This window comes from Mercenaria mercenaria, chromosome 3 (assembly GCF_021730395.1).
Source record: "Mercenaria mercenaria strain notata chromosome 3, MADL_Memer_1, whole genome shotgun sequence".
In the NCBI taxonomy this organism is placed as follows: Eukaryota; Metazoa; Mollusca; class Bivalvia; order Venerida; family Veneridae; genus Mercenaria; species Mercenaria mercenaria.
In genome coordinates, this window is record NC_069363.1 from 72,994,384 (window position 1) to 73,008,838 (window position 14,455).

Sequence of the window (14,455 nt, forward strand, 5' to 3'; positions counted from 1 at the left end):
TGCAATTTACAAGTATAATTATATCTGCTTTTCTCACTTTGGTACCAAGGTTTTATCTCAAAACGGACAATAAAATTCAAAATCCACTTAATCTAGGTATTTCTGTAGCCTGTACATAATTCAAACCAATTGCTATTGATTTTAGGCCATATAAAGCTTTTGATTTGACATGCATTTTGGATATTTATTAGGTTTTACTGATAACCGTTTTGTATGTTTTGGTTGTTAAGATTATCGTAATGTTATTAGTTTCCTTACCTGTCATATTTTGGTCTGAAATCAAGTAAAATCTTCAAATCAAATTAAAGAAGGATATTGTTTTATTGTTTATCATAATTTAATAGAACAGTTGTACACTCCGTTTGCACATTTATCATTTAAATCATTCAAATTTTATCTTAAGCTCTTCCAAATTTGAGTATATTTACGGAAGTTTTTTAGTTAAATGTATACAGTAAAAAATAATGTCACTTGAGAATAATATTTTCAAAATATTTTCAGTGATGTTTCATCTTTAAATTTCCTTTATATATTTAAAATGGTGATAAAATTTTATATTAAAAATATAATCCGTTTGCTTCAGCAGCCACCCTTGTTAAATATCATTGTAGCGTGATAAGTAGCATGGAAATATTGTATTATCTCTGTTCTGTGCTGAGTCAGATGTGGTATCATATGCTGAAAATATACCCCAAATTACCAGCAAACATCTTTGTTAATTGTTCTTTTTTAAAAGAAACAACCACTCCTCTACGATACAGATAAAATATGTGGAAAGTTTAAGTTACTTTACATATTAATGTGATTCAAATATTTACATTTCTTAAATATTTACCTACTTGCACCATACAGACTTTCCTATCTTCAAGTAGCCTATATTTGCCTCTTGAAAAAAAATGTATATAAGGGATTAATTTTAAATGCAAATAGTTGTTAATAATAGACAGTGGACCTTTTATGTAGGAAGAACAGTAGTTTTAGTTTTATGTGTAAAATATCATATCCAAGTTCTGTTACAGGGGTGTAAAATTCCACTCGCCCGCTCGCATTGGCGAGTTAAAGTCTGAGTAGGACGAGTGAACCTCGCTGTATACTCGACCGATCGGGCGAGTGTTTTTTTAGCTCATCTGATTTTTTGAAAAAAAATGATGAGTTATTGTCATCACTTGAGCGGTTGTCGGCGTCGGCGTCTGCGTCGGCGTTGCCTGGTTAAGTTTTATGTTTAGGTCAGCTTTTCTCCTAAACTATCAAAGCTATTGCTTTGAAACTTGGAATACTTGTTCACCATCATAAGCTGACCCTGTATAGCAAGAAACATAACTCCATCTTGCTTTTTGCAAGATTTATGGCCCCTTTTGTACTTAAAAAATATCAGATTTCTTGGTTAAGTTTTATGTTTAGGTCAACTTTTCTCCTAAACTATTAAAGCTATTGCTTTGAAACTTGGAATACTTGTTCACCATCATAAGCAGACCCTGTACATCAAGAAACATAACTCCATCTTGCTTTTTGCAAGATTTATTGCCCCTTTTGGACTTAGAAAATCAGTTTTCTTGGTTAAGTTTTATGTTTAGGTCAGCTTTTATCCTAAACTATCAAAGCTATTGCTTTAAAACTTGCAACACTTGTTCACCATCATAAGTTGACCCTGTACAGCAAGAAACATAACTCCATCCTGCTTTTTGCAATAATTATTGCCCCTTTTGGACTTAGAAAATCATTTTCTTGGTTGAGTATTATGTTTAAGTCAACTTTTCTCATAAACTATCAAAGCTATTGCTTTAAAACTTGCAACAGTTTTTCACCATCATAAGTGGACACTGAACATCAAAAAACATAACTCTATCCTGCTTTAAAGTGTTTGCAAGAATGATGGCCCTTTTTAGACTTAGAAAATCATGGGTAGGACAATATTTCTATTACACAAAAAAAATCAGATGAGCGTCAGCACCCGCAAGGCGGTGCTCTTGTTACATCCTTACTTTACCAAAATTCAGAAATTACAACTCCAAAACATCAACAAACTTTGAGATGGTTCAGTCGCTACCTGGATTGACTGGAACTTACCCGCGAATCGTAAAGATATCAAAAGGTCATGCCGGTAATTTTCCATTCCACAAGCACGTGCGACCTATCGTATTAAATATCTAATTTACATCGACACGTACACAAAAACCGTGCGTAGTGCATTCATTTTTTTGACATTTTCGCTTCAAGTTTTCAACACCTCTTGAGAAATAATACTATTTGAATTCTATAATGATTTTAATAAGATGTCGACAGAAATGTAGGCAAAATTTTATAAAAACGGTCGAATTTCATATAATCATTTGTAAAAATTCAAACAGCGCGATCTTAGTTACTTATTTCTTTCTAAAAGTAAATAAATGATGAATACTCTGGGCATAAAATTCAGACTTTTGACCAGAAAGAACAAAAAACAGAATAAAAAAATCTTAAATAATGAAAAAGCAGCAGCAATTACAATACATAGAGTAAAACGATTTTTGGTAAACAGATTTCTGTTAGTGCGGCAGAATAGGTTACGTGACCTCGTGAACGTAAATAGAAATGCGATTTTAAAATAAAGCAATGTGATGTCATTGCGGTTTTTAATAAGTTTTAAATGAATCTTTGTACATGTATTTTTTGACCAACAATTTAAAAGTTTTTTTTGTCAACCAATAATGTAAATTCCTTGCGGGCAAATAGGTCACAGAGGTAGGATATCCAGTATAATAACTATCGTTTTAGACATTTACCTTTTATACAGGATATAGCACATTCGCTTTTGATAACAAATTAAAGAAGAAACTTTTTATTGATTTCTATTTCTCAGCAATTTTAAGAACCGATGCGGTACGATCAGACAGTGATGTGTCACATGGCGCGAAAACATGACGTAATGCCATGACAATCTCGAGCAAAAATACCTCTTTGATCTCCACTTCAGATGTCAAGATACTGACACACTTCTTTTAGCTCTTTGAGGGGGTGTAAATTGATCATGAAAACAAGGTCAATTACTTAGTTTATCAACTGAATAATTACCGATAATCTTTAACGTTTTTTTCCCTCTCTTTCAACATGGGTGGATCGATGGACATGATTATTGTGTCCAAATTTTTTAGAAACTTTTCAAAATAAATATTTTTTGGGAAATAATACTATTGTACATAATACTCCTTTCATAGAAGTGACAGTATTAAAAGTGTCAATTATTAGGGCGAGTGGCTGTTCACTAAGGGCAAGTAGATATTACTGGCTACTAGTCCTGCAGGGCGAGTGGTGTGAAAATTTTTTTTACACCCGTGTTACCTAGGAGTATATTATGGAATTTGAAATATTTCCTTTTAATTGTTTTTTTAGAATGATTTATGGACCAGAATTTATTTCCTTTTGTTTTACAGCAGTCATGCACCTTACACACTCACATAAAATGTTAATGCTTGAAATTAAAGTATAAAAATCTTAGTTGTCTGCATATTTTGGAAATGTTTGTAAAAATTATGGCCTATCATAAAAGTGTCAAGATTATATGGTATTGGCTATGAATTATAAGTAAAATATGGTATTGGCTATGAAATGTACTAAGTAAAATTACAGTATTTTAAGATTTCAGCCATGATAAATGGTATTGTAACGCTCTTGTTTATGATGTATTATATCACTAATTATGAAAGTTAAAATAACGTTTAAGTTATTTATGACCGGAATTTGAAATAAAACGGCTGAATGAAAAAAGATAAGAGACGATTTTTGTGTGTGGCCTGAGGCATGGCAAGTTTCTTCATATTTTTTGTAATTTACAAAAAAACAACATTTTTACCACAAAAGTATAGATAATTATGTCTTTGTACAGCTCTGTAATTCAAACTGTTTGGCTGTCCTTAAAATTACATATAACACCAGCGTCTCCAGATGTTTTGTGTGAGATTGTTTTCTATGTGGCAGTTGTTGGCATGAATGTGTCAAGAATAATACTATTAGTTCATTCTGTTTTTTTTACACAAGATTATTGTTTGTCATAAATGCAAGGTGGAAATGTATTTTTGCAAGTAACCTCTTGGGTTGCCATATTTTTATGACAAACAAGGAGATTTCTTCCATATTAAGCAGTTTTGCTATAGTTTTGAAATTTGAATGAGAAGAAATCATTGTAAAACAAAAAGAAAAGAGTTATTTTACATATTATACATATATAGTTATTGGATGATGTTACAAATAAAAAGAATATGACCAAAGACATTGCAACAAATGTTCTTACTTTTTTTATGACAACTTAAGTCTGCAAAATTGATCAACAAAATGATAAGCAAATTCACAAATAGACACTTAAATATCAGAAAATATTGCCGCATTACTGAAAAGTATATACTAGACAATATACTATTATGTACTGAAACATTCAAACCACTGTATTATGTTATGGAAAACATTAAAAGATGCTATTCTGTATGATAAAACAACAAAATGGGATAAAAGTCATGTCAGGTCATGTTTTAGGTTGTCAGTGGATCATGGTGTAAATCATTATCTTGTCATGTAAAAGTTGTCCTTACAAGATGACAACAATAGTGTTTGTGGTGGTATATTACACACGTCCCATCATTTTTATTGATGTCATCTTGTTTCAGAGTTGCAGGCCCTTTGGTTAATAGAATTTTATTGTGTTATTTTTATTGGTATAACAATGTCTTCATATTTAACATTCCTATTCAATTCAGATCAATTTATTTCTGCTTTGTGTCGAAATATAGGATTTGTTAGTATGACAGAGCATTCTTTTCCAGCTCCGTCTGAGTCAAACCATTCTCTGCCAATATCCTCTGAGACATACCATTCTCTACTAATACCATCTGAGACAGACCATTCTCTGCTAATACCATCTGGGACAGACCATTCTCTGCTATGATACCATCTGGGACATACCATTCTCTGCTAATACCATCTGAGACAGACCATTCTCTGCTAATACCATCTGAGACAGACCATTCTCTACTAATACCAGCTGAGACAGACCATTCTCTGCTATGATACCGTCTGAGACCATCCATTCTCTGCTATGATACCGTCTGAGACAGTCCATACTCTGCTAAAACTATCTGAGACAGACCATTCTCTGCTAATACCATTTGACACAGAACATTCTCTGCTATGATTCCATCTGAGACAGACCCTTTTCTGCTAATACCATCTGGGCCAGACCATTCTCTGCTAATACCATCTGAGACAGACTATTCTCTTCTAATACCATCTGGGACATACCATTCTCTGCTTATACCATCTGAGACGGACCATTCTCTGTTAATACCATCTGAGACAGACCATTCTCTGCTAATACCATCTGGGACAGACCATTCTCTGCTAATATTATCTTGGACAGACCATTCTCTGCTATGATGCCATCTGGGATATACCATTCTCTGCTGCTACCATCTGAAACAGACCATTCTCTGCTATGATACCATCTGAGACAGACCATTATTTGTTATGATACCATCTGGGTCAGACCATTCTCTGCTTATACTATCCACTAAGATAGACCATTCTGTGCTATGATACCATTTGGGACCGACCAATTTCTGCTAATACCATCCGAGACAAAGCATTTTCTGCTAATACCATCTGAGACAGACCATTCTCTGCTATGATACCATCTGAGACATACCATTCTCTGCCAGTACCATCTGGGAAATACCATTCTCTGCTTATACCATTTGAGACGTACCTTTTTCTGCTAATACCATATGACACAGAACATTCTCTGCTATGATACCATTTGAGACAGACCATTCTCTGCTATGATACCATCTGAGACAGACCATTCCCTGCTATGATACCATCTGAGACCAGACCATTCTCTGCTAATACCATCTGGGACAGACCATTCTCTGCTAATGCTATCTGGGACAGACCATTCTCTGCTATGATACCATCTTGGACAGACCATTCGCTGCTATGATACCATCTGAGATATACCATTCTCTGCTGCTACCATCTGAGACAGACCATTCTCTGCTATGGTACCATCTGAGACAGACCATTATTTACTATGATACCATCTGGGTCAGACCATTCTCTGCTAATACCATCTGAGACGGACCATTATTTGCTATGATACCATCTGGGTCAGACCATTCTCTGCTAATACCATCTGAGACAGACCATTCTCTGCTATGATCTGAGTCAGACCATTCTCTGCTAGGATACCATCTGAGACAGACCATTATTTGCTTTGTTACCATCTGGGTAAGACCAATCCCTGCTGCTACCATCTGAGACAGACTATTCTCTGCTGTGATACCATCTGAGACAGACCCGTTATTTGCTATGATACCATCTGGGTCAGACCATTCACTGCTATTACCATCTGAGACAGACCATTCTCTGCTATGATACCATCTGAGACAGACCATTCTCTGCTAATACCATCTGAGACAGACCATTCTCTGCTAATACCATCTGAGACAGACCATTCTCTGCTATGATACCATCTGAGACAGACCATTCTCTGCTAATACCATCTGAGACAGACCCATTCTCAACTATGATACCATCTGGGACAGACCATTCTCTGCTAATACCATCTGGGACATACCATTCTCTGCTTAAACCATCTGAGACAGACCATTCTCTGCTATGATACCATCTGAGACAAAGCATTCTCTGCTAATACCATCTGAGACAGACCCATTCTCAACTATGATACCATCTGAGACATATCATTATCTGCTATGATATCAACTGAGACAGACCATTCTCTGCTATGATACCATCTGAGACAGACCATTCTCTGCTAATACCATCTGAGACAAAGCATTCTCTGCTAATACCATCTGAGACAGACCCATTCTCAACTATGATACCATCTGGGACAGACCATTCTCTGCTAATACCATCTGGGACATACCATTCTCTGCTTAAACCATCTGAGACAGACCATTCTCTGCTATGATACCATCTGAGACAAAGCATTCTCTGCTAATACCATCTGAGACAGACCCATTCTCAACTATGATACCATCTGAGACATATCATTATCTGCTATGATATCAACTGGGACAGACCATTCTCTGCTAATACCATCTGGGACAGACCATTCTCTGCTATGCTACCATCTCAGGCAGATCTTTCTCTGCTAATACCATCTGAGACAAAGCATTCTTTGCTAATACCATCTGAGACAGACCATTCTCTGCTACGATACCATCTGAGACAGACCATTCTCTGCTACTACCATCTGTAACAGACCATTCACTGCTATGATACCATCTGAGACAGACCATTCTCTGCTAATGCCATCTGGGACAGACCATTCTCTGCTAATACCATCAAAGACAAAGCATTCTCTGCCAATACCATCTGGGCCAGACCATTCTCTGCTTTGATACCATATGAGACAGACCATTCTCTGCTAATACCACCTGAGACAGACCATTCTCTGCTATGATACCATCTAGGACAGACCATTCTCTGCTAATACCATCTGAGACAGACCATTCTCTGCTATGATACCATCTGAGACAGACTATTCTCTGCCAATACCATCTGAGACAATGCATTCTCTGCTAATACCATCTGGGCCAGACCATTCTCTGCTAATACCATCTGAGACAGACCATTCTCTGCTAAAACCATCTGAGACAGACCATTCTCTGCTATGATACCATCTGAGACAGACCATACTCTGCTAATACCATCTGGGACAGACCATTCTCTTCTATGACACCATCTGAGACAGACCATCTGAGACAGACCATTCTCTGCTAATACCATCTGGGACAGACCATTCTCTTCTATGACACCATCTGAGACAGACCATTCTCTGCTAATACCATCTGATAAGATCATTCTCTGCTAATACTATCTGAGATAGACCATTCTTGGCTAACACCATCAGGGAGCATTCTTTTGCTGATGCCATTTGAAACTGGGCATTCTTTTGCTGATGCCTTTTGAAACCAGCATTCTCTTGCTGATGCCACTTGAAACTGGGCATTCTTTGCTGATGCCTTTTGAAACCAGCATTCTCTTGCTGATGCCACTTGAAACTGGGCATTCTTTTGCTGATGCCTTTTGAAAACGGCATTCTCTTGCTGATGCCACTTGAAACTGGGCATTCTTTTGCTGATGCCTTTTGAAAACGGCATTCTCTTGCTGATGCCACTTGAAACTGGGCATTCTTTTGCTGATGCCTTTTGAAACCAGCATTCTCTTGCTGATGCCACTTGAAACTGGGCATTCTTTGCTGATGCCTTTTGAAACCAGCATTCTCTTGCTGATGCCACTTGAAACTGGGGATTCTTTTGCTGATGCCTTTTGAAAACGGCATTCTCTTGCTGAATCCACTTGAAACTGGGCATTCTTTGCTGATGCCTTTTGAAACCAGCATTCTCTTGCTGATGCCACTTGAAACTGGGCATTCTTTTGCTGATGCCTTTTGAAAATGGCATTCTCTTGCTGATGCTATTTGAAACTGGGCATTCTTTTTCTGATGGCTTTTGAAACCAGCATTCTCTTGCTGATGCTATTTGAAACTGGGCATTCTTTTTTCTGATGCCATTTGAAACAGAGCCGTCTTTTGCTGATGCCATTTGAAACAGAGCCGTCTTTTGCTGATGCTATCCGAGACGGAGCATTTTTTCTGCTTTCAGATATGACAGAGGATTTTCACATTTTCATTGCTATTTCCATGTATTACCAAACATTACCAGTATTTGCTTCTTTGGAGTATGAATAAACATTTTGCTCCCATCTGTGACTGAGCATAACTGAGGTTCTTTTAAAGGAGGCATATTTTTAAGAGTTTGAAGAGGTATTTTTTAACTTGATAGTCTAATACATTCCATCATATGATTGAAAGATTTCGTCTGGAAACAAGTGAATCTGCAGACATCCTGTATGGCATATTTACTTCACTAGCAAAATTTCTGCTTTTAATAAGGGATAGTAAGATCATTTTGTGAAATATCAACATTATGAAACAGTGGCCACAGTTGACTCATATTCTACATTATTGTTGAATACACTTGCATAGATAAATACACTAATTAATTTTGACAAGTGTTATAAATAAAGGATAACTAGGTATCTTACAAACGAAAGTATTTGCTTGACCAGGTTTGCAAAATTCAGTCACTACGATGTAAAGGTAACCTCTGGCTATAGTCGTCTCTGTTGTAACGAGTTACTCTTCAGATGTCCGAGATAACACCCACAGGGTGTCCCCATTGTTAACAGATCATAGCGTGCACTTTATCGCAACTTAATGATGGTCCTTGATGGTGAAAAATACCTGCAAATTAACAGCTTATTTGTTCATTTCAATGGGAAACAAGATTTTATGACAATGAAATCATGTTGAGCTCATTGAGCTAACAAAGTTAAACAAGAATGAAACCTGGTGTCGGGTCATCTGGCTTTGTTCCTTACCAGCCAGTGTGATTCTTTTACTTCGGACACAAGAATTTTATTGTCAAAGTTGCTTTTACACTGAAATGAGCATTTTTAATGTCAGTTTGGTTTGTAAATTTTGTCATTTATGTGGCGTCAGGATCAGCTACCATAACAGGTTGATATGCTTCACACAAGGAAAATAGTTAAGAATCCCACAAGACTAAAAGAAAGATTTTTTTTCTCTTATTATTTTACATACATTTCACATTACGTCTTGGTCATATTGACAGTGGGTATGTCAGTACTTGCTTGTTGCCATTGAGTGAAAAATTAATAACGTATAAATGACAATAAAGATCAAATTACTTACTGTTTATCTTCGGTATTTGCAATGTTTTCATTGTAATAACCATTACTTTGTATAATTACTACCCACTTAGGTAAGCGGAAAGTAAATGCCTAATCACGCAAACAAAAATTATCAATTTGTTCAATACAAAGTCAAGCGTATTTTTGATCAGTCTAGGAGTGATTGTAAAACGGTCATTAAATATTTATCGCACTAATTACGATATCTCAGGTTATTTGACCCTCGGGAGGAGTTGCTAAAGATAATACATCTTATCACCATTTCCGATCATCGGTATTTTGTGTATGGTTGTCACTTGCATTATACTTGTCAGCAGTCTAGATTTAAGGGTTGTATTTAAAAAATTGTTGTATCATATTCATAATCATCCTTGATTTGATAACATTCAAAGAATTTCCACTTTGTTTATGAATATCTAATGCATGTGGGACAAAGAAATATTTTTTCTACTTGTCACGCTGTATGTTTCCAAGACATGCATTTGTTCCCTGTATAATTGTTTTAACAAGGAGGTATATTGTAACATACAAAAGAACAAAAAAAAAGGACAAAAAAATATTCAAGTATAGAATAAACAGACTGCTGTAAAATTATTATTTTTCGTGATCAGCTGATTTTGCTGGCTTTTCCAGTTACAACAAATACATATCAAGAAATAACTTGCCCATTAGTTTGAAGCCTCACAAAATAATCCAAGTACAACTAAATTAAATTTCAGAACATCAGCTTTTTTAAGAAGGTAAGTTTGGATGTTGCCATTTATTTGCAGGGTAATTATTGTAGACCAAATGACTTCACTAAAAGAGCAAATTTACTCTTACCTACAAATAACACATAGAAGTTCTATAAAAAAATTGTTTTCATGTCAATTAGCTTTGTCATTTGCTTTGAAAATTGATACTCCTAGCAAAAAGTATTGGTTTGGTTTTGTATATTCCTAGACTTTCTTTTCTCAATCATGTCTTAGCATTTAGAAGAATATTAGAGACACCATTGTAGGAAAGTCTCCGAGAAGATTAATTATTGATGAAAATATTTCATCTGTTAAATGTTACTACCAGGATGTGTATCACTCAAAGATGTTTTAGTTCCTATGCTTGGTTTTAAGATAAATTGTTGCAAGGGGCAGTTAAACAGGTCCATTGTGCACTATTATGTATTCATTTTGTTTACATTATAATTTATATTTCAGGTGAGCGTGCCAGAGATTTATTCTTGCATTCCCGACTTCCACTGACAGTTCTAAGTCAAATCTGGTAAGTAACAGGTCATCAGGATCATATTTCTAACAACAACACACACACATTGACTGACTGACTTGTTGATATGATCGGGAAATAGATGAGCTCAAACCTACTGGATGTCGGATGTTGTGTCACCTAATATCTATGATGCAAACCTTATAGATGTTGTGCCACTTAATATCCCCAATGATCACCATTTCCCCACGCACTGTGATTCTGAATATTGATTTCAAATCCAATTTTAGCCAGTTGTGAACCAGAAAGTAGTTGTCATTGATGCAACAGCTGGTTGTGGAACAAAGTAATGGAACATAGTAATCAATATTATAATGATTCAGTGCAGGAAGATATGATAAAAGCTATTTAGATAATTGTCTTGGTGACACGTAAAGTATGAAATATTCATTTGCGTGAAACAAAAAGAAAAGACTTTTGCATTTGATTGGTTTTGAGCAGGGGGAGGAGTCAGTTTCATTTGGTAACTTTAAGACATTTTTTCCCAGGAGTTTTATGTATAAAAGAATGCTTAATATGCTATATATATATCAGCTGAAATAATAAATTTGTCATGTTTGGTGGTGTTAAAATATTGGGTCGGCACTCCTTAAATGATTTAACTTTTAGGTAGATTTTCTTCAATGAAAGAAAGTTAAATGCAGTGTAAAGGATCAATTTCTGTTACTCTTTTCATAAAAAATTGATTTGACAATGAATTATTCAAGGTTCTCCATAAACTTAAAGGCAGTCATTTACATAACCGCAATACTATTTACCTAAAAAGGGCAGTTTTTCATTGTTAGACATGTTATTGCATTAAGTAAATCAAGTATAAAGGTGGTCAATTGGATTTGGCTCATGTATCAGTTTTGTTTGAAAATTTAACGACATTGATCATTTACATGTATTCATATTCACTGAGCACTTGATTTAATGTTAGATACTCACTTGCTGTGCTTTTGACTCGATTATTTTAGGAATATTGAGAGCTATCTTACCCAGGATTTTGCATCATCGTCTGTGCCACACCTTAGCTAATGTTTTAAGTACAAGGTCTTTATCTCGGTAATCATAGCATATATGGGTGGTTTTCAAAATAATGAAGCTTTTTCTTTTCTCTCATCTTACTTTAATTCAGTTTAGTTTTAGAATGCATTTTGGGGCAAATTATATCCAAATCAATGTAGTCAATAAATGTGTGCAATTTCAGCTTAATGAGTCAAACAGTTTTAAAGTTATATTAAATTATATAGCTAATTTTGTCCCCTGTGCACCCAAAAAAGTGTGACATTTTACACGAAGTATAGTTTTCAACTGTGGCTTACTTTTTAAAACCATGCTTTATTGTTACAGCTTTGGTTTTTTGTGTAACTTAAACTCTGCACATTTGAATAAAATACTTCTTTTCATTACCTACATCTTATTGTTACCGATATTTCACATCTTGTGATGGAACCCTCTTCACAGAAAATAGTGAAAAAAATACTAAATTTAAATGTTGAACACTACAATTTCATAACCCTACTACTTTTCTAAAGTTTTAATGTTTTTCTAAGATCCTTATCCCTTCAGCTGTGAAGACACAGTATGATTTTTTTCTTTAATAAATCAACTTTCTCAGAAACTTGATGGATGTCTATACACCTAAAAATGTCCCCTGTGCACCTTTTCAGTTGTAAAGTGTCAGATTTCTTATATTCTTTAAATAAAATGGGATTTTACTTTATTTTCCTTGAAAGGGAGTTACAACAGATACAAAAGCAGCATTCAACTTCACATATTACTGACCGTTAAACATTCACAGAGCCAAAAGTGATGTCCCCTGTGCACCCTTTTTTGACATATATCAATTTTCATAGCCTTACTGTAATTTGTGGTGGCAGTTCTATATTCTTAACAGTCTGAAAGCAAAATTTAGGCATTACTTGATAATTTAGCATTATATAAGAAACCCTGAACAATTTAAAATTCATTGTTTGCATTTATTTCTGAAGTTGCCAATTTTCAAGTTTAAAAGTGGAAACATCAATTTTATTGCTTCTTAAGCTCTTTAAGTTTACCTTAATATGTAATGTTCACTAGTAAATAGTGTGTAGTTAAAAGAATTTTACTTACCATGAACATATACTATGAATAAATATTTTGATACAATTTGTCCCCTGTGCACCCTTTTTAGTAACATTATAAAGTATGTATGAATTTTACTATTCCATTTTATCATGCATGGCATTTTGTCATTTTTCTACTATGAATAAGCATTGCATGTAAACTAAATGATTTCAGTGTATTAGTTATGTATAAAGTCACTTATTTTTTCATTTAAAGCATTACATTCAGTTGAATTTTCATGTTTTTATAGTGAAAATTTTCAATTTTGTACTTATCTTGTGGAATAAATTAATTTTTTAATAGTATTTGTCTAAAGTTGATCACCATTAGTCTTTTTACGAATAGAAAACTAATAATGGATGAATATTACACTGATCTTCAGTATGTGTCCCCTGTGCATCTGTACAATAACTCAATTTTGAGTTGACAATTCTAGAAATTAGAATTACTGGACATTCTTGAAATTTGGCATGTGGTTTATAAACATGCAAAGTGAGAGAGAAAAATAGGTTTTATAATTATATGTTAGTTATTTTGCATTTAGCAACAACTTTTCTAGGTAAAGTATTATTTTCATGTCAGATTTGTGCAAAAATTGTGATTTTAAAAACCAATGTCCACAAACATATGAGTAAATAAGTTTCAAACCATACACATACACCCATTACTTATCATTTATGTTGAAAAAATTACTGTTATACATATTTCCTTGTCATAAAACACTGCAACATTTATCACCCATCTTATGGAAAAATTCACTGAACTTTCAAATTAGAGGCTGAAATATTTTCTTATTGGCATTTCTCAACACTTTCCGAGAGTTAATTCCTTCAAATTTGAAGTATTTGCTATCATAAAAAATAGGTGACCACCCTAAAAAATAAGTTTGAATTTTCAACCCCTATGTCACACTTTTGCTTCATTATTTTGAAAACCACCCATATTGGATTGAAACTTCATACAAGGCTTCCCAATCACCACACCTGCTGTCACAGTCATTTGTTTATTTCAGTTACTAAGAAAATTTGGTTAAAGTTTATATACGATTGACTTTCAAGCTATGTCTAAGTCATACCTATACTTAATACATCGAAACAAGGAAAAACATTTTTACACATCTCACTTAAAAGGGAGGAAATTACAAAGCTCCTCTGAAAGGCACTAGAAGAAATTTGGCTCAGACTGAAATGGGTTGCCCTCTCTTACAGGATATATGGGCTGGAGGCTGGCAGAAGAGATCTTGCAGCAAAGACAATACATTAGAAAGCGGTCTTATGTTTCTAACAATGAACATTCAATATCAGTATTAATACATGCAATTTTTATGCCTCCGAAG

At 34.6% G+C, this 14,455-nt stretch overlaps 1 protein-coding gene across 1 annotated transcript in view; it reads left to right on the forward strand.

Annotated features, from left to right (window-relative positions):
* The window catches only part of LOC123525691 (titin homolog), a 122,807-nt gene that overhangs the window by 10,477 nt on the left and 97,875 nt on the right, over nucleotides 1–14,455 (forward strand). The window contains exon 3 of the mRNA XM_053538883.1: nucleotides 10,962–11,025. Within this exon, the coding sequence (XP_053394858.1) occupies nucleotides 10,962–11,025 (64 nt within the window). The remainder of the gene's footprint in view (nucleotides 1–10,961; nucleotides 11,026–14,455) is intronic.